Source organism: Mastigoproctus giganteus, chromosome 3, assembly GCF_048544385.1.
Source record: "Mastigoproctus giganteus isolate SK-2022 chromosome 3, ASM4854438v1, whole genome shotgun sequence".
Taxonomy (NCBI): Eukaryota; Metazoa; Arthropoda; class Arachnida; order Uropygi; family Thelyphonidae; genus Mastigoproctus; species Mastigoproctus giganteus.
Genome location: NC_143577.1, coordinates 157,344,792 through 157,371,653, shown reverse-complemented (window position 1 = coordinate 157,371,653; position 26,862 = coordinate 157,344,792). Strand labels below are relative to the sequence as shown.

Genomic DNA, 26,862 nt, shown 5'->3' with positions numbered 1-26,862 from the left:
CGGCCCTGTTACCAGTGTTCAACAAAGATATGCTGCAGTAAAGTGCCCCATTTCCTTCAGTGAGCGATAAATGGCTATAGGTGCTTCACTAGTCTCAACAGATATTTAAGGAACATTTAAGCAGTTCATTAGTAGCCTTGAAAGTCACTATTATGGGAAGCTGATTATGACAATCTTTTCCAGGGAATGCTAGAAGGAATCAGCATCCTATCCCAGTGAAAGATGATGACCACAAGGACACCTGGAATTAAACTTTAGTTTTTCCACTATTTCTGAATAGGACTGTTGGTGACAGTGATGAATCAATGACTAATTGATTATTAAATCATCAACATTTTTACCTTATGACTTGGCAGTTGCTGTTAAAATGGAAACTGATCTCTTATCAGTTTGAAATTCTTCAAATGGGATGTTGTATTTATATGCTAGTTTTAAGCAAAATTGTACAAGGTTACAGTATAGCTCATTTTTAGCTGAAACTTGTTAAATTGAAAGTTAGGTCAAAATTTAAAACTAATTCATAAATATTTTGAGTTCTTGACTTTTTACAATATTTAGATCACCAGTTATATATATATGTCCATGGAATGGATCCAGGAATTTGGCTAATTTGAGACTATTACATAGGCAGGGAAGATCTGCTTCTTTCAGTTTACCAACATTAGTTGCTAAGAATTTATAAATATTCCTAAAGGTGGGCAAAGTTTGACATAGCAGAATCCTGTTGTTTTGACAAAATTACTTGGTATATTGGTTTTTCCAAAATCAACTATGATATGTAGCAAGTGCTTAAGGCAAAATTTAATAAGTACTTTTTTGTACACTAATTTTTAGATTAAGCAGAAACTGTTTTACCCTAGCCATTCAATTACTAACCTATCGAAATCTATTAGAACTTTGTTGAAATAAAATTTTAAGTTGTACGAGTTTTTGTTAGATTTGTTGTCCCAAATTTTCCTTTTCCCTGTTGAAACCATATGGTTAAAATGAAATAAATTATGTAGGCTAGAATCTATGTTTAAAGTTCCATTTGTAAGAATAAACCAGTTGTTGAATCACATATTTAATCCATAAGGATAAAGAGTCTTATGCAAGAGCATGAAACGATTTTAGGATCTGAATAAAGTGTATAATGGAACACTGGGGAATATGAATGATGGTGGAATTTTCACATTAAAAGGCAACACAAAAACCAAGAAGTATAAATATAAACTAGTTAGAAAAACTAGCAGACCACACAGCAGGAATTTTATATTTGGCCAGCATGTTATCACCCACTAGAATAAACTGCTTGGTGGGTATTTGATGGTCTAAAGAAATTTAAGGGCCAAATGCAACAGTACCTTCTGGTAATGGAAAGGATATGACAAGAGGTTTTATGGACAAATATTTTTTTTTTATACACGTAATTTTTTCGATTGATTCAGCAAAGCCTAGCCTTCTTGGCTTTTGGTCTTACTAATAATACTACACCAGCCCATAGTGAGAATGCATTTGAAATATTATGTTCTCATTCGAAGACTACACCTACAGAATGACACAGCTATTGGAAAGAGTCCAAAGATCAGCAGTCTGTGTGGTAGGAGAAGTAAGAAATATTCAGACAAGGAGAGATAAATATGTGGATTACAGAGCATCAAAATAAGCATCTTGGAAGATTTTCACATCAAAACAGACACAAAACCAGAGGCATAAATGCACAGCACAGCAATTGGAAAACAAGACTAATATTATGAGACAAGTGCCAGTGCTTCAATCTACTAGAAGTAAACATGAAATGAAAGCATGCTTGTTCCTTGAGCCAAGTTCAGCAGAAATCGCTGTAATTTCAGAACGTAGTCTGAGCTGAACTGCATGTCTCTCCTGTATCTACGTTGTGAAGAGACAATGTATCTACCTGTATCTATGTTGTGAAGAGAAAAATGCATGGGATACTTACAAATTAACACATGACACAGAAGCCTATGATAGATACAAGTTGATATGCAACCAAGTTACAAAGGAAGTTAGGCAGGCGAAGGCAGATTACGAGAAATCCTTGGCAAGGGATGCAAAGAAAAACAGCAAAGAGTTCTTTACTTATGTAAACTCTAGAAGGAAGGGGATGAATCAGATTGGTCCACTTGATATTGATGGGTCAACTGTTGATGATCCTGCTCAGGTAGCTAACAAACTAAATGAATATTTTGCATCGACATTCACACATGAGGAGTTATTCAACGAGGGGAATGCCAGAGGTGTATTCAACTCTAGCAGTAAGCTACAGAATCTTGAAATAACTGGGAGTAAAGTGGAGGAGAAATTGTTGAAGATAAACACAAGAAAGGCACCCGGGGTGGATGGGATCTATCCAGTTATATTAAAGGAGGCAGCAAAGGAAATAAGCAAACCCTTAGCCATAATTATGAGAGCTTCCTTGGACTCAGGGGAGGTACCCATAGACTGGAAATGTGCAAATGTGACCCCATTTCACAAAGGAGGATCAAAGGCTGACACAAGTAATTATAGACCTGTGAGCTTAACTTCTGTTCCGGGAAAATTAATGGAGGCACTGGTTAAAGAAGCACTGCATGATCATCTAGACAAGACTTCAGTTATAGCTCGGACACAGCACGGCTTTGTTAAGGGGAAGTCTTGCCTGGCCAATTTGATTGGATACTATGATGCAGTCACAAAAGAACTGGATGCAGGGAATAGCTTTGATATTATATACTTGGATCTTAGAAAGGCTTTTGATACTGTTGCACATGAAAGACTGCAACACAAATTGGAGCAGTGTGGCATTGGAGGAAAATTGCTGGTATGGATAAAGGGGTGGTTGAGGGGGAGAAGACAGAGAGTGGTAATCAATGGACAATGCTCATCGTGGACTAATGTTATTAGTGGAGTCCCTCAGGGCTCAGTGTTGGGTCCATTATTGTTTTCTGCATTTATAAATGATATTGATGATGGTATATCAAGCTTAATGTCCAAGTTTGCAGACGATACAAAGGTTGGCAGGGTTGTCAAGGACACTACTGAAACTATGCTGCTGCAACAGGATCTGGAAAGGTTGAGCAGATGGGCTGAGAGGTGGCAAATGAAGTTTAACATTGACAAATGTAAAGTACTACACATGGGAAACAGCAACCCCAGAGCAACGTATCAACTCTGTGGTACTACGCTGACAGTGGTAGAGAATGAAAGGGACTTGGGGGTGGTTGTGCAGGCAGATATGAAGTTCTCTGAGCAGTGCAGACGGGCTGCAAGAGTAGCTCATGGAGTATTGTCAATGATATACAGGAATTTTTCCAGCAGGGATAAGGAGGTGATTATTCCCTTGTATAAGGCAATGGTCAGGCCACACCTAGAGTACTGTATACAGGTCTGGAGGCCTCATTTCAAGAAGGATGTAGAGCTGCTGGAATGAGTACAGAGAAGGGCAACAAGATTAGTGAATGGAACAAAGGGGTGCTCTTACGAAGAAAGGCTTAAGTTTTGCAAATTACAGTGTCTGGAGACTAGGCACCAGCAAGGTGATCTGATAGAGGTGTATAAAGCCTTGAATGGTTTGAGCATGCTCAATGCTGATGGGATTCTTCCTCTAGCTCAGAATAATCACCTGAGAGGGCATAAATTCAAATTGAGGAAAGACAGATGTAGGATAGACGTGCGGAAATTTGCCTTTAGCCAGCGGGTGGTTGGTTGGTGGAACAGACTTCCATCCCTTGTAGTAGAGGTTGATAGCCTAAATAAGTTTAAGGCTAGGCTGGACAGGTATTTTGAACGAACAGAGGGGCGAAGTGGGGTTTTTTTTTTTTTTTTTGGCTGATGCTGCATAAGCTTGCTTTCTTGCATCAAATGCTTCTACTAATGGTAATGCTAATGGAACAAAAAAGCAAAACATCAAGTTTTGTGTTCAACTGGGAAAAAGTGCCATGGAAACATTTCAAATGATTAACCAAATGAATGGAAAGAATTGTCTGATTCATGCATGTGTGTTAGAGCATAAACGTTTCGCCCAGAGAAGAAAATTACTGGAAGGTGACAAACATCCAGGCGCAGCAAAAATGGTTCAAATGCCAGGGTTGATGGAAAAAGTGAAGGAAATCATTAACAATGACTGATGTGCAATGCTTCAAATGATTTCAGAAAATCTGTGCATTAATAAGGAAACCATTTGATAAATAATAACCCACAATTTGAAAAAACAAACAAAGATCTGTGCATGGTTTGTTCCACTTTTGTTAACAGAGGCCCAACAACAGGCATGAGTTGAATGCTGCAGAGAACTCATTGAGACTGCTGAAAGCAAACCCAATTTCCTGAATTTGATTGTTACGGGTGACGAGACATGGTGTTTTTAGTAAGACCCTGCAACGAAACAACAAAGTGTGGACTGGAAGTTGGTAAACTCTCCCAAAGCCAAGAAGGTTTGTCAAGAAAAGTTAAAACCATTCTCATCACTTTCTATTATAGCAACTCAGTTCTACACAAAAAGTTTGTGCCCAATGTCCAAACTGTTACTGCTGCCTACTATCTGGACGTTTAGAAACATTTGTTGCAGAGAATCTGTCGTGTACAGCTTCAGTATAAATAAGACAACAGTTGGTTCCTTTTGCATGACAACACACCAAGGTACTCATTGTTTTGGAGTTTTTGGCTAGCAAAAAAAAAAAAAAAAGACTATGTACTGTCGTATCCACCATATTCACCAGACTTGGCTCCATGACTTCTTTTTGTCCCAGAAGATAAAGGTACCACCAAAAGGCTGTTATTTTCATGATATCAACACCATTCAAGGAACCATGATGAGAACTGTTTTTCTTCTTGATCACTGCATGCAGTGTGTGGATATGGGAGTAAATTGCTTTGAATAAACCAAGGTTAATTTGCTCATACATGGGATCATTATTTTTTTCTGGCATCAGTCTCATTTTCAATTTCTGCACTATGTACAATTATTGAAGAAATCTAAGAGAATGAATCTCAGGAAGTTTACATTTGGTCGGCATATTGTCAAACACTGGAATAAACTGGTACCCATGGCATTCAATGTTGATTGCCTGTCAAAACTTAATGGGTAGCTGGATAGTACCCTCTGGCAGTTAGAGAGGTATTAGCACATGATGCAAGAAAGCAAGCTTGTCAACCACCAGCCAGAGTGGGGGGAAACCTTTCCACGTCACCTGTCCTCCCCTTCCAATAATCTGCCAAATTCTTCATTGAATTCATTCAAATTACTCACTTCCACAACAACAGATGGAAGTTTATTCCAACAATCAACCCCACTGGCTGAAAGGAAATCTCTGCACATCTATCCAGCAACCATCCTTCCTCAATTTGAATTTATGCCCCTTCAAGTGCACAGTCTGAGCAAGATAGGTTATACAGACTAGTTTTTTGTTCTGTTTTTGTAAGTTACCACAGGTACACAGTAATCCATAAAAGCTTTTATGGAAGCAATATATGGATGTACACACTATCTAACCATAACTTTTTTTTTGAACTCTTGGATCTAAGAATGGGTCTTAAATCTAGTTTAAGACCATCAGAAATAATGAAAATAGCATAATAATATATAATTAGGAAGAGCCAAAGAATTTAACAATCATACCTGTTTAAACAAATTGTGATCCCACCCATCATGACAACTATGGTAAGTTCCTGGATAATTCATGGCTTCAGTCTAAAAATTAAATATTTTTATTATTAAAAACAAAGGCTGAAGATTTAAAAATTATGAATATAGTAAGTGCAGGATACTAAAAAGTCTGTTCTGAATATTAAAACTATAAGTGTCAACAATTTATTTAAGAACTAAATAAAATCTGCATAAGATAGAAATTAACTTCATATTCTTCCACACAAAAACTAATTTCTTTTGATACTGTAATCATTCTCTCTGTTTTGTGGGTGACAAAGACCCATGATAGATAAGCAAATAGTTAAATGAAGCTCTTATTGGTGCAACTGCACATATGAAATACTCAAATTGGTGAAACACATTTGAGTCAGCATCACTTTATGCAACTGTTTTCAAATGGACCATTTCCTCAAATTACAAAAAAAAATGGAATTTGAATACAGTAGAGCATCGAAAATCCGAACATCAATAATCCGAAGGAGCCAGTATTTCTAATATTTCAACAGCAATTCTAATAAGCGAAAATGGGAGAAATATTATCCACAGGCTATAAAAATGACGATATAAGGCACCAATTTACACTTTTAGTATATTACCAATTAACAAAATTAAATTATACGTGAAAATCTACAAACGATCAACACACTGAATGCTACCCAACTCAACTACTCTTGCCGAAATGACTAAGAGATCTGGCAATAATCAAATGAAGTTCAAAAATAGTGCATAGTAGGGCAGATATCAATAAAACGGTGTTCGCAAGCTGGCCGCTAGTTAGTACACCGGACCGAACCTATTGCTAACTCTCTAGGAGGCTTCCAGATCAGCTAATGTATAATCTTGCTACCTCTATTCTGCCAGTTAGTGACTGGAGGGAGTCCGAATAGTGTGTATGCGGGGAGCATTGTCGAGGCCACGTTATGTCACAGATCTGGGTATATTCTTACCATGTGTACGTCATATCCAAAAATTTCATTACTTCGTACAGCATGTCCCACCAACTTTTTTTTTTACTATTGATATACCATGAATTGTCAAACTAATAGAGCAAGCTTATCTGTGAAAAGATCTAACCCACCCAAGCACTTCCTAATTCATTTCACAAATATACGTGGTCTCAATTCTAATCTCAACGATGTCCATTTCCACTTGCAGTCTGCCAAACCCCATGTACTTTTTCTGACAAAATCTCAGTTATCGGTTGATTCAACTACCGCTCATCTCAGATGCCCAAATTATTTGCAGTATGATTCATTTTGCCTCAAAGGTGGTACTTGTGCATATGTCCGTTCTGATATGCCCTGTCAGAGACTTGGCAATTTGGAATCTCCTCTCTTTGATCTTCTCTGGCTTAAAATCTCTCTACCTCATTGTGTCAAATTCATCTGTTGTTCTACCTTTCTCCCAACTCCACTAATCACTTGGAGCTCTCTGACGTCCTCTCTTTGCAACTTGACTTTCTCCAGTCCAACTTTCCTAACAGTGAGGTAATTTTCCTTGGTGATTTTAATATTCACAACTCCAGCTGGCTTCTGTTTTCTAGTCACACCGACCCAGCTGGTTGAGATGCTGAGGCTTTTGCAATTACTAATGATCTTGCACAGATTGTTCATTTACCTACAAGAATACCGGACAATCCTAATCATACAGCCAATACGCTTGATCTTTTTCTCACAAACAACCCTTCTAAGTACACAGTCAAAGTGAGAGGTCCTTTAGGCACTTCAGATCATAACTTGGTGATTGTCTCTTCTCTAATGGAATCTTCATCTCATGGCTATTCCCAACCTTGTGTTGTTTGGCATTACAAGAATGCAAAATGGGATGACCTGCGAGACTTCTTTTCTTCTTTTCCTTGTTCGGTTTACTGTTTCAAAACTTCTGATGTCAATGTTTGCTCAGATCGTGTCAGTGAAATTATTCTTGCAGGAATGGAATCCTTTATCCCACACTCCACTTTAAAATCTCGTCCTTTATCTAAACCTTGGTTTTCCAATAAATGTGCTAAGGCTCTTCAAGAGAAGAATGTTGCATATCGTAATTGGCTTGTTTCTAATTCTTCAGTTTCATTTTCTGCCTACACCAAAGCTCGCAACAATTGTAAAGCAGTTATTAACCAGTCCAAACTAGAGTTTGAACAGGCTAAGAGTAGAAAACTTGCTTCTTGCCCTAATGGTAGCCGATCATTCTGGTCTCTTGCCAAAGCTATTGGCCGCAACTTTTGCCCATCTCTGCTCCCACCTCTGCCCAAACCAGATGGTTCTGTTGTCACTTCAACCAAGGATAAAGCTGACCTGCTAGCATCCCATTTTTCTTTCAACTCATGCATTAACGTTCTTGGTAAAACACCTCCCACTATTCCCAACACACTCCATTCAATGACTCCTGTGGTCTTCCATCCAAAAAATGTCAGAAGGATTCTGACAAATCTTCGTGCTAAGAAAGCTCCAGGTCCCAATGGTATTTCTCCACTTGTTCTCAAAACCTGTGCTCCCGAACTTACTCCTATTCTTTACCGCCTTTTTTCACTTTCTTATTCCAAAAATGTTTTTCCTTCTGCTTAGAAATTTGCCTATATCCAGCCAGTTCCTAAAAAGGGTGACAACTCCCACCAATCCAATTATCATCCCACTGCAATTACTTCTACTCTTTCTAAAGTAATGGAGAAATCAATTAACTGACAAATTTTACCTAGAAACCTTCTGTCTGATCAACGATCGCCAGTATGGATTCCGTCAGTGTCGATCCACTGGTGATATTTTGACTTTTGTTACCCATTTATGGACTAATTCAATGGAAAGGTTCGGTGAAACACAAGTAGTTGCTCTTGACATCTCAAAGGCTATCAATCGTGTTTGGCATAAAGGTCTTCTAAACGAGCTTCCATCTTATGGTTTGCCAACTGTTTTTAGTAATTGGTTATTCAGTTTTCTCTCTGATCGCTCACTGAGGGTGATAGTAGATGGCTCTCTGTCTTCTAACTTCTCCACTAATGCTGGTGTCCCCCAAGACTCAGTTCTTTCCCCCCACTCTTTTCCTCTTGTATATTAATGACCATCCATTGATTGGAAATCCTATCCATAGTATTGCCGATGATAGCACATTGCATTCCACTTTCCATTTTGAGAAACCTTGTCCTGCTCAATCAGCTTCAACTTCTCGAAAATCTACTACCAATTGCTTAAATGCCAATCTTCAGGTAATTCCCCAGTGGGGCAAAAACAACTTAGTTGATTTCAACCCTTCTAAAACTCAGTCTTGTCTTATATCTCGCAAAAAAAGATTCTTCTGCTCCTATGCTTATCTTTAGTGATACTCCGATTTCTAGGCAAAATTATATATCTCTTTTGGGGATTAACCTGACTTCTAATCTCTCTTGGCACAAGCACATTACAAATATTGCTTCCTCTGCATCTAAAAAACTTGGTTTTCACTTTCACTCTCGGCGTTACTTTTCTTCCAATCAGCTGTTCATTCTGTACAAATTGCAAATCCGCTCTACCATCTCTAATAGTCTCTCCACTCTCTGTCTCATAGACGTACTGTTTTCTGCTGTATGCCTTTTCTACAGATACTTCCATGGGCACTGTTCTTCTGAATTGGATTCTATAATTCCTGCTGTCTATTTCAAATCAGTCTGAACACATGCCGCCACCAGCCAACATCCATTTACTGTCCATCTTCAAACTCACAGAACCAACTTTTCATCTTCCTCATTTATTCATTCAACTTCCATTTTCTGGAACAACCTTCCTTCATACGTATTTCCTGAAAATTACAGTCTACAGAAGTTCAAGTCCAATGTTAACAAATATTTTCTTTCGTCTTCTCAACCTCCAACCCAAGCACAGTACTAAGTACTATAGGTTCTAACACCTCTCGTGTTTGGGGTTTTTTTTTTTTTTTTTGATTTGGTAGTTGTTGGTGCATCGGCTTCTGTGGCCATATTACACCTCCCAAGGTTTTTGCAGTACTTTGATCCAAGCCCGAGGCGGGAATCGAACCCGCGACCTTTGGGTTGCCGGGCAGGTACTTTACCCACTCGGCTAGCCCGGTCGGCTTGGGGTTTACATAAAAAAAATAAAAAATGAATAAATAAATAAAAAAAAGCAAAAAATAAGTAATTATTTTTGTTAAAAGCCTATACATATGTGTTATTGTGACTGAAAGTTCTATTTGTTTTGTTACCTATGAATAAAAATACTTAAATACAACTTATGTATTTTTACGTATTTCCATATGTAGAGGCCTCTCGTATTTCCATATGTAGAGGCCTTTCAACAACTCCCGAGAAGGCTCTATGCATGGAAATCCTGATCATAAAAGAAGGAATCAGACTGATTACATCCTTATGCAGCAAAGGTGTCGTTCCAGTGTAATCACAACAAAAACACTTAATACTTAGAGTCTGTAGATCTTACCTTTGTAACTTGCCGCCATTATTATACAATACGGAATAGCGCAATATAAATCCCGAACTTCATAATATAAGGTTTAACGTAAAACTAAATATGTAGCACAGTATTAGAAATCTGTTAGATTAGTATAGTATTATCAATTAACCAGTAAAATTTATTAATCTTATTAAATTTCATTGTTAATTAATTTCTACTTATACGGAATCATGACCCAGACTAAAGCAGCGAACACAAAGTAGCGGTAGTACTGTGGCTCACGGGAGAACCGAAAGGGGCAATTCTTCAATGCATCACAGTTTAAAAAAATGTGTGAAATGTTTACAGACCTGTCTACAACAGAACATGATCTAGCCAAGGAGGATGTCTTTGTGTGTGCTGGGTGCAGAGCGTCAAGAAATTAGGCACTAACTAAGCATTCTGATGGGCGTCTATAAGAGTTTGAGGTGTGGGGTAGATGCCCTCGAAGAAATTAATGAGGGGCCCATCAAGCTCTTGGCTGCCCAAATCAACACCAAAGCTCACTCCTGTGCATCAGACAACAAAATGGCAATCTCCAAGGCAGAATGTGCTGGTACCAAAGGAACTAGTTATTGTTGGTGACTCTAATATCAGGGAGATGGGGAATATATAGTATGCAAAAAGGATAGGTGAAACAGAACCAGGGTATGTCTGCCAGGAGCAAAAGATGATGATATTGTAGGGCAGATATCAATCTTTTAAGGGCACAAAAGGTGATATTGTTGTACATGTTGGCACATATGACCTTAACAGTAAGAGATCTGCAGATTTACTTAACAAGTACAGGTCAATGATGAAAAACAGTCGCAAGTTAGGGTTAAATTTGAAAGTCTCTGCAATTCTGACCAGACACAATAGGAGGGAGTTTATGATGAGAGCCTTGTCAATCACTTTGGCCTAGAGAGACTGTGCAAGGCTCACATGGTAGAATTTTTTTCAGCATGGTCTGTGCTTGCTAACCTACAGGGAGACTGCTTCTACAGGGATGGGATACACTTAAATAGAAAGGGTGCAAGAATATTTGCTAATGCTATCAAGGCAGTGTAAGTTGGATGAGAAAACTGCTAGCTTGGGGGGGGATTCACAGACTAAAAGATTAACAAGAGCCACAGGCAGAGGCGAAAGTGATTCTTGCACTGCTCCAATTGTAATGAGCAGCAGACTAGAGAGCAAGTTGCTGGGGATTTCAAGAGCTGCTGGCAGTTGTCATGGAACAAGTAAATATATGGGCTGTGTTAGGGTAACTAAAGAGTAAGAACAGATGCATGTATACTTGCATGTACACTAATGCTAGGGGTATAATAAATAAATTTGAAGTGCTGATCAAGGCATCAGAGGCGGATATTGTTGGGATATCAGAGACATGGTGTCACAGAGATATAAGCAGTGCAGAATTGGAATTTGGGGAGTACAATGTGTACAGAAAGGATAGACAGGGTAGGAAGGGAGGAGGGGTTATGCTGTTAGTTAAGAAACTCAAAATCTAAGGAAGTGCATTCAGTTGACATGGGTGGACAGTGGAATGTTGAGTCTGTTTGGTGTGACAAACACTGGAAAAGTGAAAATGAGAGTAGGAGTGTGTTATAGGCCTAATGACTCTGATGAGTACAATGAACACTTGTGAAAAAAAATAGAGTGGGTCAGTAAATCAGAATATCTGTAAAGGGGGATTTTTCCTTTCCAGATATTAACTGGAACTTCTGGGTTGGTCATTCGCACGTTAGGAAGACTTTTGTTGATTTATTGGAGAATTGTTTTCTACAATAATATGTTTGGGGGTGGGGGGGGCTTATCCTTGGCTGAAGTGACAACAGAACCATCTGGTTTGGACAGAGGTGGGAGCAGAGATGAGAAAAAGTTGCGGCCAATAGCTTTGGCAAGAGACCAGAATGCTCGGCTACCATTAGGGCAAGAAGCAAGTTTTCTACTCTTAGCCTGTTCAAACTGTAGTTTGGACTGGTTAATAACTGCTTTACAATTGTTGTGAGCTTTGCTGTAGACAGAAAATGAAACTGAAGAATTAGAAACAAGCCAATTACAACATGCAACATTCTTCTCTTGAACAGCCTTAGCACATTTATTGGAAAACCAAGGTTTAGATAAAGGAAGAGATTTTAAAGTGGAGTGTGGGATAAAAGATTCCATTCCTGCAAGAATAATTTCACTGACACGATCTGAGCAAACATTGACATCAGAAGTTTTGAAACAGTAATCCGAACAAGGAAAAGAAGAAAAGAAGTCTCGCAGATCATCCCATTTTGCATTCTTGTAATGCCAACCAACACAAGGTTGGGAATAGCCATGAGATAAAGGTTCCATTAGAGAAAAGACAATCACCAAGTTATGATCTGAAGTGCCTAAAGGACCTCTCACTTCGACCGTGTACTTAGAAGGGTTGTTTGTGAGAAAAAGATCAAGCGTATTGGCTGAATGATTAGGATTATCCGGTATTCTTGTAGGTAAATGAACAATCTGTGCTAGGTCATTAGTAATTAGAAAAGCCTCAGCATCTCGACCTGCTGGGTCGGTGTGACTAGAAAACGGAAGCTAGCTAGAGTTGTGAACATTAAAATCACCAAGGAAAATTACCTCACTGTTAGGAAAGTTGGACTGGAGAAAGTCAAGTTGCAAATAGAGGAAGTCAAAGAGCTCCAAGTAATTAGTGGAGTTGGGAGAACGGTAGAGACAACAGATGAATTTGACACAATGAGGTAGAGAGATTTTGAGCCAGAGAAGATCAAAGAGAGGAGATTCCAAATTACCAGGTCTCTGACAGCATGTCCCACCCACTTTTTCTTATTATTGGAAAACCAAGGTTTAGATAAAGGATGGGATTTTATAGTGGAGTGTGGGTTAAAGGATTTCATTCCTGCAAGAATAATTTCACTGACACGATCTAAGCAAACGTTGACATCAGAAGTTTTGAAACAGTAATCTGACCAGGGAAAAGAAATCTCTCAGGTCATCCCATTTTCCCATTTTGCATTCTTGTAATGCCAAACAACACAAGGTTGGGAATAGCCATGAGATCAAGGTTCCATCAGAGAAGAGACAATTGCCAAGTTGTGATCTGAAGTGCCTAAAGGACATCTCACTTCGACCGTGTACTTAGAAGGGTTGTTTGTGAGAAAAAGATCAAGCGTATTGGCTGTATGATTAGGATTGTCTGGTATTCTTGTAGGTAAATGAACAATCTGTGCTAGGTCATTAGTAATTGCAAAAGCCTCAGCATCTCGACCTGCTGGGTCGATGCGACTAGAAAATGGAAGCTAGCTAGAGTTGTGAACGTTAAAATCACCAAGGAAAATTACCTCACTGTTAGGAAAGTTGGACTGGAGAAAGTCAAGTTGCAAAGAGAGGAAGTCAAAGAGCTCCAAGTGATTACTGGAGTTGGGAGAACGGTAGAGACAACAGATGAATTTGACACAATGATGTAGAGAGATTTTGAGCCAGAGAAGATCAAAGAGAGGAGATTCCAAATTACCAGGTCTCTGACAGGGAATATCAGAATGGACATATGCACAAGTACCACCTTTGAGGCAAAAGGAATCATACAGCGAATAATTTGGGCATCTGAGATAAGCAGTAGTTGAATCAACCGATAACTGAGATTCTGTCAGAAAAAGTACATGGGGTTTGGCAGACTGCAAGTGGAAATGGACATCGTTGAGATTAGAATTGAGACCACGTATATTTGTGAAATTAATTAGGAAGTGCTTGGGAGGTTTAGATCTTTTTGCAGATAAGCTTGCTCTATTAGTTTGACAATTCATGGTGTATTCAATAGTAAGAAAAAGTGGGTGGGACATGCTGTATGAAGTAATGAAATTTTTAGATATGGGGTACACGTGGTAAAAATATACCCAGATCCTTGACATAACATGGCCTCGGCAATGCTCCCCGCATACACACTACTCGGACTCCCTCCAGTCATTATCTGGCAGAGTAGAGGTAGCAAGATTATACACTAGCTCATCTGGAAGCCTCCTAGAGAGTTACCAATTTTTACTACAAGACCGTTTTAGAGCTGTACCTTCGAAATGTAAGGAATATTGGATCTCGCCACGACGTTCATCATAACTTCAAAGGTCATCAATCATACTGCATGATGGAAGAGATAGGGAAGGGTTGACCGGAACTTAGCTCTAGAGACTAAACATGGGTTCCACCACTTCAAGCCTCCAATAAGCAAAGTGGTGGTATTGCACTGGTTGATGAGAGTCATCTACCACCTAGTATTGCCTGGTAACATAGAGGGGCGGCATTCCTCCATGTGGTGTGGGCGCCACACCTCGACCCCTGCTTACGTTGGTTCACACCCGGGTGGTCACCCACCATGTACTTGTGCATGGAGGTTATACCTAGGATTACTAACAGTCCCACCATCGTGAAGATGCAAGCAGAGGATTTGGCTGTCACAGACCATCCGAACTTCGCCGAAATTGGGTCCACTTGACTTGAGTGTCACTCAAATATCAGTTCCATCAGCGTTTTAGACTCCCAGGTAGCAAGTACAGCTTGTCTGGCATATCTGAGAGAATGTCTGTGACAGCATCAAGGACCAATATAAAGAAGGGCAACAAGATCGTTGAGGGGAATTTTGCTAGCAGGGACAGGGAGGTGATTATCACGTTGTACAAGGCAATGATCAGTCCACACCTAGAGTACTTTGCATAGGTCTGGAGGCTGGTTGGTTATTAAGAGTTTTATGGTGCATCAGCATCTAAAGCTATTGTGCACCAAGTCTAAAGGTATAAAATATAAATATAAGAAATATGTAAAAAATATACAATAAAATAACAAATGGCATAAACACAGTTATAATGTATTAAATATTGAAGAAATCTAAATAAAACTATATAGATTAATTAGTTGTAAAAACTTGAGTACATCTGACACATTGTCGTCCGATAAAATCTGCCTGAGTGTATAAGGCTCAGACAAATGGGTAAAACATAAATGCTGTTCATTATTAAAAGATGTACATTCTACTAAAATATGACAGTTAAAATTGCTTTACAATATCTACACACAGGACAATCATCAGCCCTCAGCAAATACAAATGCGTCAGGTGAGAATGTCCTATGCGTAGCCGAGAAAGAACTACTTTCACCCGGTGAACCCTGTGCTGACTAGAATGCCAATGCATCATTACAGGCTTAATTTTCATTTAGCTTGTTGGTAGGGCACCCATTCCAAGCTTCTTGCCAACGTGCACATAATTTTTTGTAGATTAGTTGCTTGCAGTCTGTATAGGGGACTGACAAGCGGATGCGACTTTGTGACGTTGCTGATTTGGCTGCTGCATCTGCCAAATCATTGCCTTTAATACCAACATGGCTAGGGATCCAGCAAAAGCGAATATCGAAGTTTAACTTTAAGAGGGAGTGTAATGTTTGCTGCAACCGACACAATACTGGATGAGTGCTTCTAAAATTGGATAAAGCCTGTAATATATTTAGGGAGTTGGTATATAACATGCACCTTTGGTACTGGTGAGTTTTTATACAATCCAAGGCCAGTTCTACTGCATGTAGAGCTGCAGTGCATATGCTACATTCGCATGGAATACTGACTTCGAGCCATCTGTATATACCGGCATGAAGTGTGGATATTCGGCGCAGTGTGCTACAAAGAGTTGCCGATATATACATGGCAATGTATCAACTTTTAGCCAGCTCCTAAGGCTGAAATCACAAGATGGAAATTGCATATTCCAGGGAGGAACTGATTGCCTGGCTGATTAGCATTAGCATTAGTAGAGGCATTTGATGCAAGAAAGCAAGCTTATGCAGCATCAGCAAAAAAAAAAAAAACCACTTCCACTTCACCCCTCTGTTCGTTCAAAATACCTGTCCAGCTGAGCCTTAAACTTACTTAGGCTATCAACTTCCACGACAAGGGATGGAAGTCTGTTCCACCAACGAACCACTCGCTGGCTAAAGGCAAATTTCTGCACGTCTATCCTACATCTGTCTTTCCTCAATTTGAATTTATGCCCTCTCAGGTGATTATTCTGAGCGAGAGAAAGAATCCCATCAGCATTGAGCATGCTCAAACCATTCAATGCTTTATACACCTCTATCAGATCACCTCGCTGGTGCCTAGTCTCCAGACACTGTAATTTGCAAAACTTAAGCCTTTCTTCGTAAGAGCACCCCTTTGTTCCATTCACTAATCTTGTTGCCCTTCTCTGTACTCGTTCCAGCAGCTCTGCATCCTTCTTGAAATGAGGCCTCCAGACCTGTATACACCCCGTTGAATACACCCCTGGCTTTCCCCTAGGTGTGGCCTGACCATTGGCTTATACAAGGGAATAATCACCTCCTTATCCCTGCTAGAAAAATTCCTATATATCATTGACAATACACCATGAGCTACTCTTGCAGCCCGTCTGCACTGCTCAGAGAACTTCATATCTGCCTGCACAACCACCCCCAGGTCCCTTTCATTCTCTACCACTGTCAGTGTAGTACCACAGAGTTCATAAACGTTGCTCTGGGGTTGCTGTTTCCCATGTGTAGTACTTTACATTTGTCAATGTTAAACTTCATTTGCCACCTCTCAGCCCATCTGCTCAACCTTTCCAGATCCTGTTGCAGCAGCATAGTTTCAGTAGTGTCCTTGACAACCCTGCCTACCTTTGTATCGTCTGCAAACTTCGACATTAAGCTTGATATACCATCATCAATATCATTTATGAATACAGAAAACAATAATGGACCCAGCCCTGAGGGACTCCACTAATAACATTAGTCCACGATGAGCAGTGTCCATTGATCACCACTCTCTGTCTTCTCCCCCTCAGCCACCCCTTTATCCACAGCAGCAATTTGCCTTCAATGTCACACTGCTCCAATTTGTGCAGCAGTCTTCCATGTGCAACAGTATCAAAAGCCTTTCTAAGATCCAAGTATATAATATCAAAGTTATTCCCTGCATCCAGTTCCTTTGTGACTGCATCATAGTATCCAATCAAATTGATCAGGCAAGACTTCCCCTTAACAAAACCATGCTGTGTCTGAGCTATAACTGAAGTCTTGTCTAAATGATCCTGCAGTGCTTCTTTAACTAGTGCCTCCATTAATTTTCCTGGAACAGAAGTTAAACTCACAGGTCTATAATTGCTTGGGTCAGCCTTTGATCCTCCTTTGTGAATTGGGGTCACATTTGCACATCACCAGTCTGTGGGTACCTCCCCTGAGTCCAAGGAAGCTCTTATAATTAGGGCTAAGGGTTTGCCTACTTCCTTTGCTGCCTCCTTTAATATAACTGGATAGATCCCATTCACCCCGGGTGCCTTTCTTGTGTTTATCTTCAACAATTTCTCCTCCACTTTACTCTCAGTTATTACAAGATTCTCTAGCTTACTGCTAGCGTTGAATACACCCCTGGCTTTCCCCTCACTAAATAACTCCTCATGTGTGAATGTCGATGCAAAATATTCATTTAGTTTGTTAGCTACCTGAGCAGGATCATCAACAGTTGACCCATCGTATCAAGTGGACCAATCTGATTCATCCCCTTCCTTCTAGAGTTTACATAAGTAAAGAACTCTTTGCTGTTTTTCTTTGCATCCCTTGCCAAAGATTTCTCGTACTCTGCCTTCGCCTGCCTAACCTCCTTTGTAACTTGGTTACAGATCAACTTGTATCCATCATAGGCTTCTGTGTCACGTGTTAATTTGTATGTATCCCATGCATGTTTCTTCTCTGCCATATGCCTCATCAGTTCATCTGACATCCATTTAGGCCTAAACCTTGATATTTCTTAGTTGGTATGTAAAGCCTAGTAGCTTCCAAGTTCTTTGAATGCTTCCCATTTTGCATTTGCTGTTGGTAACATCATCAGTTGGTCCCACTGTATAGAATTTAAATACTGTCTCAGTCCATTGTAGTCGCCTTTACGAAAGCAATAACCCTTCCCTTTACCCCTAATGGTAGTTAACTCTTTGAGTAAATCCCACTTCAGCACACTGCGATCACTGCCACCTAGTGGTTCGTTTATCTGCAGATTCTTAATGCATGAAGAATCACTGCTGATAATCAAATCAAGAGTATTCCTCCCTCTAGTTGCCTCCCGAACATGCTGATGTAGAAAACAATCATCCAATAAATCCACAAAAGCCTTGCTAGTGTGTGAGTGACCAGCCCTCAAATTCCAGTTGATATCTGGGAAATTAAAATCTCCCATTATAAGACTCTCTGATTTACTGGCCCACTCTATTTCCCTGTACAGTTTCTTATTATACTCATCAGAGTCATTAAGCCTATAGCACACTCCTACTCTCAATTTTGATCTCCCAATGCTTATGTCACACCAAACTGACTCGACATTGTACTGTCCAGCGATGTCGACTGGCTTCACTTCCTTGGATTTTATGTATTTCTTAACTAATAGCATAACCCCTCCTCCCTTGCTATCCTGTCTATCCTTTCTGTAGACGTTGTACTCCCCAAATTCCAGTTCTTCATTCCTTATATCTGTGTGACACCAAGTCTCTGATATCCCAACAATATCTGCTTTTGATGTTTTGAGCAATACCTCAAATTCATCATATTTATTTACTAAACTACTAGCATTGGTGTACACGCAAGTATACATGCATCTATTTCTATTCTTAGCTACCCTAACACAACCCATGTGTTTACTTGTACCGCAATGACTCCCAGCAGTTTCTGAAATATCCTGAATCTTGTTTTTCAGGCTTCTGCTGATTCCAATAGATGCAATGCAAGAATCTCTTTCACCTCTGCCAGTGGCTACTGTTAATCTACTATTCGTCTTTGTATCCCCCCAAGCTAGCAGTTTTCCGACCCACCTAACACTGCCTCAATAGCATCAGCAAATATTCTTGCACCCTTTCTATTTAAGTGTATCCCATCCCTGTAGAAGCAATCTCTCCTATTAACAAGTACAGTCCAGGCTGAAAAAAATTCTACCCCTTGAGCCTTGCACAATCTTTCCAGGGCCGAATTGATTGACAAGGCTCTCATCATACACTCCCTCCTATCGTGTCTGGGCAGAATTGCAGACACTTTCAAATTCAACCCTATTTCACGGCTTTTTATCAACAGTGACCTGTACTTGTTAAGCAATTCTGCCAGTCTCCTACTCTTGATATCATTAATGCCAACGTGTACAACTATATCACCTTTTGTACCCTTAAAAGATGATATCTGCTCTACAACGTCATCAACCTTTGCCCCTTCCTGGTCCCGTTCCTGGTCCTGATGTGGATATATTATCCAATGTCAAGTTAATATCATGAACCAGCTCTTGAATCCTGATACCAAAGGGGTGACTGACAGTTTTAAGCGTATTATATAGATTTTCCCACCGTGGAATATAAACAGATGCCCACATAGGATGGTCACGCAGGGATTTTATTTTTATGGCATATTGTAACGACAACTGCTGACGTCGAAGCAGCAATGGTGGTTCATTCGCTTCCACATACAAACTTTGGACTGGCAAAGTACGAAATGCCCCTGTGGCAGTCTGAATGGCTCTATGATGTATTGAAACGAGCCATCGGAGCACAGAAGTTCTAGCTAAAGAATAGGCTTGGGAACCATAATTAAGTTTAGAGCAGACAAGTGCTCGATACAGACGCAATAACGTGCTTCTGCCTGATAGCACTGAGCTAGCACTGAGCATGTTTAAACATCTTGTACATTTTGCTCTGAGCTGACGGATATGGTAGAGGAACATTAGCTTTTGATCAAAGATGAGTCCCAAAAATTTTGTTTCTGCTACCACAGGAATTGGATTCTGTCCAAGTTTGAGTTCCGGATCAGTATGTAGATTCCGTTTGCAGCAGAAATGCACACATACGGTCTTTTGAGCAGAAAATCTAAACCCATTGGCTAATGACCAGGAACTAAGACAGTTTATTGCAACAAGCAATAAACTGTCTTAGTTCCTGGTCATTAGCATCGTTCAATTACTCTCATGCTGCAGGAGTGACAAAAAATACTAAAATCATCTACACACAAGGCACTATTTACTGAAGGAGGAAGCTGTTTTGTAATGGAATTAACTTTGACTGCAAACAGTGTAACACTGAGGACAGAGCCTTGGGGGGGGGGCTCCTTCCTCTTGGCAAAAGAGGCGCGAGACACTGGATCTAACGCGAATCTGGAAGAGTCGTTTTTATAAAAAATTCTTAACAAAAATAGGAAGGTGACCTCTAAGACCAAATAAATAGAGGTCTTTGAAAACACCATACCTCCAGGTTGTGTCATAAGCTTTCTCCATGTCAAAGAAAACTGATACCAAGTGCTCACGCTTTACAAACGCATCGCGAATCGCTGTTTCCAATCGGATTAAATGGTCCAAAGTGGACCGATTTCTTCGGAAGCCACACTGAATCTTGTTCAAATGGTCATTTGCCTCGAGGTAATATGTAAGGCAGGCATTCACCATTTTTTTCCCAAAACCTTACATAAGCAACTGGTCAGAGCAATAGGACAATAGTTGTTAGGGATTTTGGGGTCCTTTCCTGGCTTTGGAAATGCAAGAACGATTGCCCTATGCCAAGAATTAGGAAACTGATCCTCCAAATAAATTCGGTTGTAAAGATATAGCAACAGTTCTAGAGAGTGAGATGGAAGGTATTTTATCATCTCATACTGAATATCATCTGGTCCTGCAGCGCTGACCTTTGAGGTAGCAAGCGCAATGGTTAATTCCACTTGACTGAAAGGCAGGTTATAAGGCTGTACTTTGTTTGAAGAAAAGTTGAGTTTTTGCTTCTCCATTTTCTTCTTTAAAACTAGAACGAGTAGAGTTGCTAGAACGATATGCTGAAGAATATCCCTCCTAGAGCGTTGGCAATATCAGTTGGCTCTGCTAATGTACACCCATTGTATTCTAACATTGATGAGGGAAGTGATGTATATTTGTCCTTCATTTTCCTAATTTTGTCCCAGACAACTTTAGAACTGGTCATCTGGTTAATTGAGGTTGCAAACTTGACCCAGCATTCCTTTTGGCTCCGTCGGCATATAAATCGTGATTTGGCACAGGCACGTTTAAAGGCTATAAGATGTTCGGTGGTGGGGTAATGTCAAAATTTTCCTCATGCCTGATTTTGTGACTTCCTTGCTTCTTTACAGTCTTGCTTCCACCATGGTTTTGGAAAACGTGGCAATTGGGAGGATGTTTTTGGAATTGCAATTGCCGCTGTATGGATAATACATTCTGTGATGTACTTCACTGCTTTGTCAATTGATTCCTGTTGTTTGGTAGTTGTTGGCGCATCGGCTTCTGTGGCCATATTGCACCTCCCAAGGTTTTTGCAGTACTTTGATCCAAGCCCGAGGCGGGAATCGAACCTGCAACCTTTGGGTTGCCGGGCAGGTACTTTACCCACTCGGCTAGCCCGGTCGGCAAAAGCATAGGTAGTAGAGAAGGTGAGCAGATGGAGAGATCGATGGCAGAGAAAGTACGGGTAGGCATATGAAAATAGGTGTTGATTCCCATATTTAGTAACAAAAGGATGTTATTGTAGAGCACATGTTCAATAATACGGCCTCATTCATTAGTTTCTGCACTACCCCACAGGGTACTACGTCCATTAAACTCTCCAAGAATTAATAAAGGAGAGGGCAATTGCGTAATAGGATCATCCAGATCTGCCTCGGAGATGTGTGTCCCAGGAGGCAAATATACAGAACGTATTGTGAGAAAAGACCCTATTGCTAAGCAAATAGCTACTGCTTCTAAGTTAGTGTTTAATTGAACTTGTGAGAAAGGGATATGGTTGCCCACGAGTATTTCGATTCCTCCATGGGCTGGGCCATCTCCATTTCTGTCTTTGCGGATAGCAGTAAAATTTCGAAAGATGGGGTCACCATTTAGGTACGTTTCTTGTAGACAAAAGTAAGCAGGTTCATATTTGTGCATTAGCAGTTTGACATCCTCCATATTTCGTCGGAATCCATGACAATTCCATTGCAATAATTTAGCCATTATTACTTGGAGTGTGGAACCATTGGCTAGCTTCCGAAGTGATGCAGGTTTTGATTGGCCCACTTTGGATTTTACTCTGCCTTTCGAAAATTGAGGGCGCCTAGTATCCATTTCTTCTTCTTCAGGGTGAAGATTCGGAATAGATTCTTCCACACTTTCCTCTTCTTCATTTACCTCCATTTCCCCCTGTACCTTACTAATAACAGGCTGGGATTTAGTTGGAGGAGGTTTTTCTTTAGGTGCTAGTTCCAATTCCTTGGTTGGTATTGAAATGGGAGTAGCAACTGCTTTGCCTTGCTGTGTTTGTGTCAACAGGTATCGTGCTTGGGGTGTAAAAGAATCACGTGGCGAGATTGAAATATCAGTTTGCATTGAAATAGAAACCTTCCTCAGAACTGCTTGTGCATAATATTTTCCACCATTTACTGATGTTATCTGTTTCCTTGCTTCTGCATATGGGATGTTTTGTTCTGTCTTGATTGTTTGAATTTGTTTTTCCTCTTTCCATCTTTGGCATGCTCTTGAATATGCAGGGTGTTCACTGCCACAATTCAAGCATGCTGGTTTCGAGGCAGAACATTCCTTTGTGTCATATTCCTTGCCTCCACAGCGGGCACAAGCAGGTGATCCACGACATGCCATCTGAAACATCGCAATGGGTTCAGAATGTACAGCCTTATAGGACAGTTCAGATAACCAGCCTTGATGCAAGTAGGCGGTTTAGGAGTGTTAAATGTAAGGATAAGAACCCTAGTTGGAACTAGTTTTCCCTCCTTACGCATAAATATTCTCTTAATGGCTGTCATTCCTTGATCTCTCAGTTCAGTGCATATCTCCTCTTCAGATGTTTCAAGGAGATCCCACTCAGCAATTACACCATGTGATGTATTCAATGTCTTGTGTGGTGAAACCTTAACTGGAATGCCCCAAGAGATGTTGCTTGGAGAAGCAATTCTGAATGTCACATTGAGGAAGTTTCTACTAAAAGGTCATCCGATCTAAGTTGTTTTACCGACTTCGGGGACCCTATGAAGAAGGGCAACATTTTACCTATTTCCTTTTCACCGGTAGAATGTATGATAAGGAATTTAGGTACAGGAAGTAGCGCAGCTTCTGTTCGGTGTTTCTTTTTTGATGTAACATTATCTTCGTCAATTTCAAGTAGGGACCTCGTAGAGGCCCCAGAGGGGTTTGAAAGATTTAAATTACTCATAGGAGTAAAGAGAAAATTTCCGATGCCCTAAGTACCTCACCCACCACAGAACCCAATGAGGGGGACGCCCACTTGTGAATTAGCAGGTACTGCATAGACGAATTGGACACCAACTTCGCTGAGGAGAACTACACCCACGTTACCAATAAGTCTTGATCCCATCCCAGGACCAAAGAGAGGAAGATTTATTGGAATGCAGTTGATCCTAGCAGTAAAAAAACCACTCGCCGATTGATCCCAGTCAGGGTGGGTCCAGGACAACCCATCTTGTCGAAGCAGGGGCCCAAGTGGTATATTAGGGCTGGGCCGCTCACCCACCAGGATCCCCTTTCCGAGTTTCCACGGGTCGTGGCGCACACGCCAGATTCCAACGATGTAACCCTGGAACCAAGGTATGGGCATTAGATCCCAGTGATGCTAATCTGGAAGACCAGCAGCATCACTGGGAGGTCCCCTCAGGTCGGGAGGTCTCATTTTTGGAAGGATGTAGAGTTGCTAGAATGAGTACAAAGAAGGGCAACAAGATTGGTGAAGGGAACAAACAGGTGCTCTTGCCAAGAAAGGCTTAAGTTCTGCAAATTGCAGCGCCTGGTGGGCAGGCACCTGTGAAATGATCTGATTGAGGTGTATAAGGCCTTGAATGGGTTGAGCAAGCTGAATGCTGATGGGATTCTTCCTCTTGCTCGGATTAAGAACCTAAGGGGCGGCATAGATTCAAATTGGGGAAAGACAGTTGTACATTGGATGTGCGGTAGTTTGCCTTTAGCCAGCGGGTGGTTGATTGGTGGAACAGACTTCCATCTTTTGTTGTGAAAGTTGATAGCCTAAATAAATTTAAGGCTCAGCTGGACAGGCAATTTGGAACAAATGGAGGGGTGGAATGGAAGGGGCTTTTTTTTTTTTTTTTTGGTTGATGCTGCATAAGCTTGCTTTCTTCCATCATAAGACTCTACTAATGCTAATAAGTTCTGGAGAAGTATGGTTTCAATGAAAATTATTTATGTGAAAATTTTATTGGATTCTGTGCAATGGAGCTAGTGTGATGTTAGGAAATGAGTCAGGAGTTTCTGCCAAAATTTTGGAAAAATTTCCAAGTGTTTGTATTTGGCACTGTCTCGTCCACCGTATTCAGCTGTCCTTGACGATGCAATAAGAGATGTAAAACAAGTAAACTACTTTCGGCATTTTCTTGATAAACTGTTTATTTTCATACTTCAAATGAGATCAAAGAGATTTAAATGATATTTCTAAAGAGCTTGGAACTAAAGTACAGTGTACTGAAAACAGGGAGAATATTTGGACCTCAATGGGCAGTCTGCAGTGCTAAGAACTGCAAAAGCTGTTTGGAAGTCTTATGAACCTTTATGTTCACTTTAATAAAAATCATGAAGTGGGAATGGTGAAACATTTCAAAATGAACATTTTTTTTTAAAGATTTGGCCTTAATTAATGACATCCTAGTGGAGATTTCAATACTCTCTACAGATTTACAAGAAAGAAATATTTCATTAATCAAAGCTGATAGATTAATTTGTTGAAGAATAAAATCAATTGAATACATGAAATCAAATAAAGGACCATATGAAAAAGAAGCAGAAGATATTATGGAAAACAAAGAGAAGGTATTATAAAAAATAAGAAGTATACTTTACCATTTGAAGGAAATCAAAAATAACATCCAGAGAAAAATTGTTTGATCATCTAATACATTTTATGAGAATGTGATTGCTGTTTGATGATGTAAATGAAAAATATAATGATCTTCTGAGCAATTTCAACCTATTAAACCCTGAAACTTGGCCAGGTCATGTTTGTGAAGCTCCATGGATTGAAGGTGAAAATAAATTAACAATTAAGTCAACTAATTAAATACAATATCCAGTAAATGACTTTCGAGATTTCATTGATAGCAGAGATATCACGTATAATATTGTGCCTGAGCCTGACAGTATTTTATGGGCTAAAAGAATCTTAAAAGTTATCGTTATTAATGCTGCAGAAGCTGAAAGAGGCTTTAGTACCATAAATAATATTATTGAGAATAAACAACATTCTCTTACTATGAAAACAACAGTCACCTAATGACCATCAATTTAATGGGAAAATCGCTGGAAGAATTTGATGCAATTCCTTATGTAAAATCATGGCTCAGGCAGGGACATCATCTAGCAAGCGATAATCGTGTCATAGAAAAGGCATCAAAAACAATTTCCCAAACCAATCAATGATTTGGAAATTATTAGAATAATGCGTGTGCAACACTGTTGGCTAAAAATTGTTTATTTCAATATTATTTATGTTAATTAAAATTTGTTTCTTTTTCTTGCCATTATAGTTTGTTTTTCTTATTTTTGATTATCCGCATTCGCCATACATAATTTTATCTTAGAGTACCAGTTGTTAAATAATTTGAATATCACCACTGGGAGTAATTGTGCAGTCAGATATGAAGTTCACCAAGCAGTGCAGATGGGCTGCCAGAACAGGTCATGGAGTTTTGTCAATGATATATAGGAATTTTGCTAACAGAGACAAGGAGGTGATTATCCCTTTGTATAAGGCAATGGTCAGGCCACACTTTGAGCACTGTGTATAAGTCTGGAGGCCTCGTTTGAGGAAGGGTGTAGAGTTGCTAGAACAAGTACAGAGAAAGGCAACAAGATTGGTGAGAGGAGCAAAAGGTGCGGTGCGCTTACGAAGAAATGCTAAAGTTCTACAAGTTGAGCATCTAGTGACTAAGCACCTGCGAGGTGATCTGATTGAGGTGTACAGGGCCTTGAATGGTTTGAGCAGGCTTAATGCTGATGGGATACTTCCGCTCGCTCAGATTAAAAACCTGAGCTGGCATAGATTCAAATTGAAGAAAGACAGTAGAAGAATAGATGTGTGGAAAGTTGCCTTTAGCCAGCAGGTAGTTGATTTGCATTAGCATTAGAAGAGTCATATAATGCAAGAAAGCAAGCTTACGCAGCATCAGCAAAAAAAAAAAAAAAAACCCACTTACCCCTCCATTCGTTCAAAATACCTGTCCAGCCGAGCCTTAAATTTATTTAGACTATCAACTTCCACGACAAGGGATGGAAGTCTGTTCCACCAACCAACTACCCGCTGGCTAAAGGCAAATTTCCGCATGCCTATCCTACATCTGTCTTTCCTCAATTTGAATTTATGCCCTCTCAGGTGATTATTCTAAGCAAGAAGAAGAATCCCATCAGCATTGAGCATGCTCAAACCATTCAAGACTTTATACACCTCTATCAGATCACCTCGCTGGGGCCTAGTCTCCAGACACTGTAATTTGAAAAACTTAAGCCTTTCTTCGTAAGAGCACTTCTTTGTTCCATTCACTAATCTTGTTGCCCTTCTCTGTACTCATTCCAGCAGCTCTACATCCTTCTTGAAATGAGGCCTCCAGACCTGTATACAGTACTCTAGGTGTGGCCTGACCATTGCCTTATACAAGGGAATAATCACCTCCTTATCCCTGCTGGAAAAATTCCTGTATATCATTGACAATACTCCATGAGCTACTCTTGCAGCCCGTCTGCACTGCTCAGAGAACTTCATATCTGCCTGCACAACCACCCCCAAGTCCCTTTCATTCTCTACC

The 26,862-nt window shown here is 40.0% G+C and overlaps 1 protein-coding gene across 2 annotated transcripts in view; it reads right to left on the bottom strand.

The window, feature by feature from the left end:
- Positions 1-26,862, bottom strand: part of Polr1C (RNA polymerase I and III subunit C) — a 255,785-nt gene that overhangs the window by 206,017 nt on the left and 22,906 nt on the right. For both annotated transcript variants that reach the window (XM_090369465.1, XM_090369466.1), the window contains exon 2: positions 5,597-5,668. In XM_090369465.1, coding sequence (XP_090225591.1) covers positions 5,597-5,668 — 72 coding nt within the window. The remainder of the gene's footprint in view (positions 1-5,596; positions 5,669-26,862) is intronic.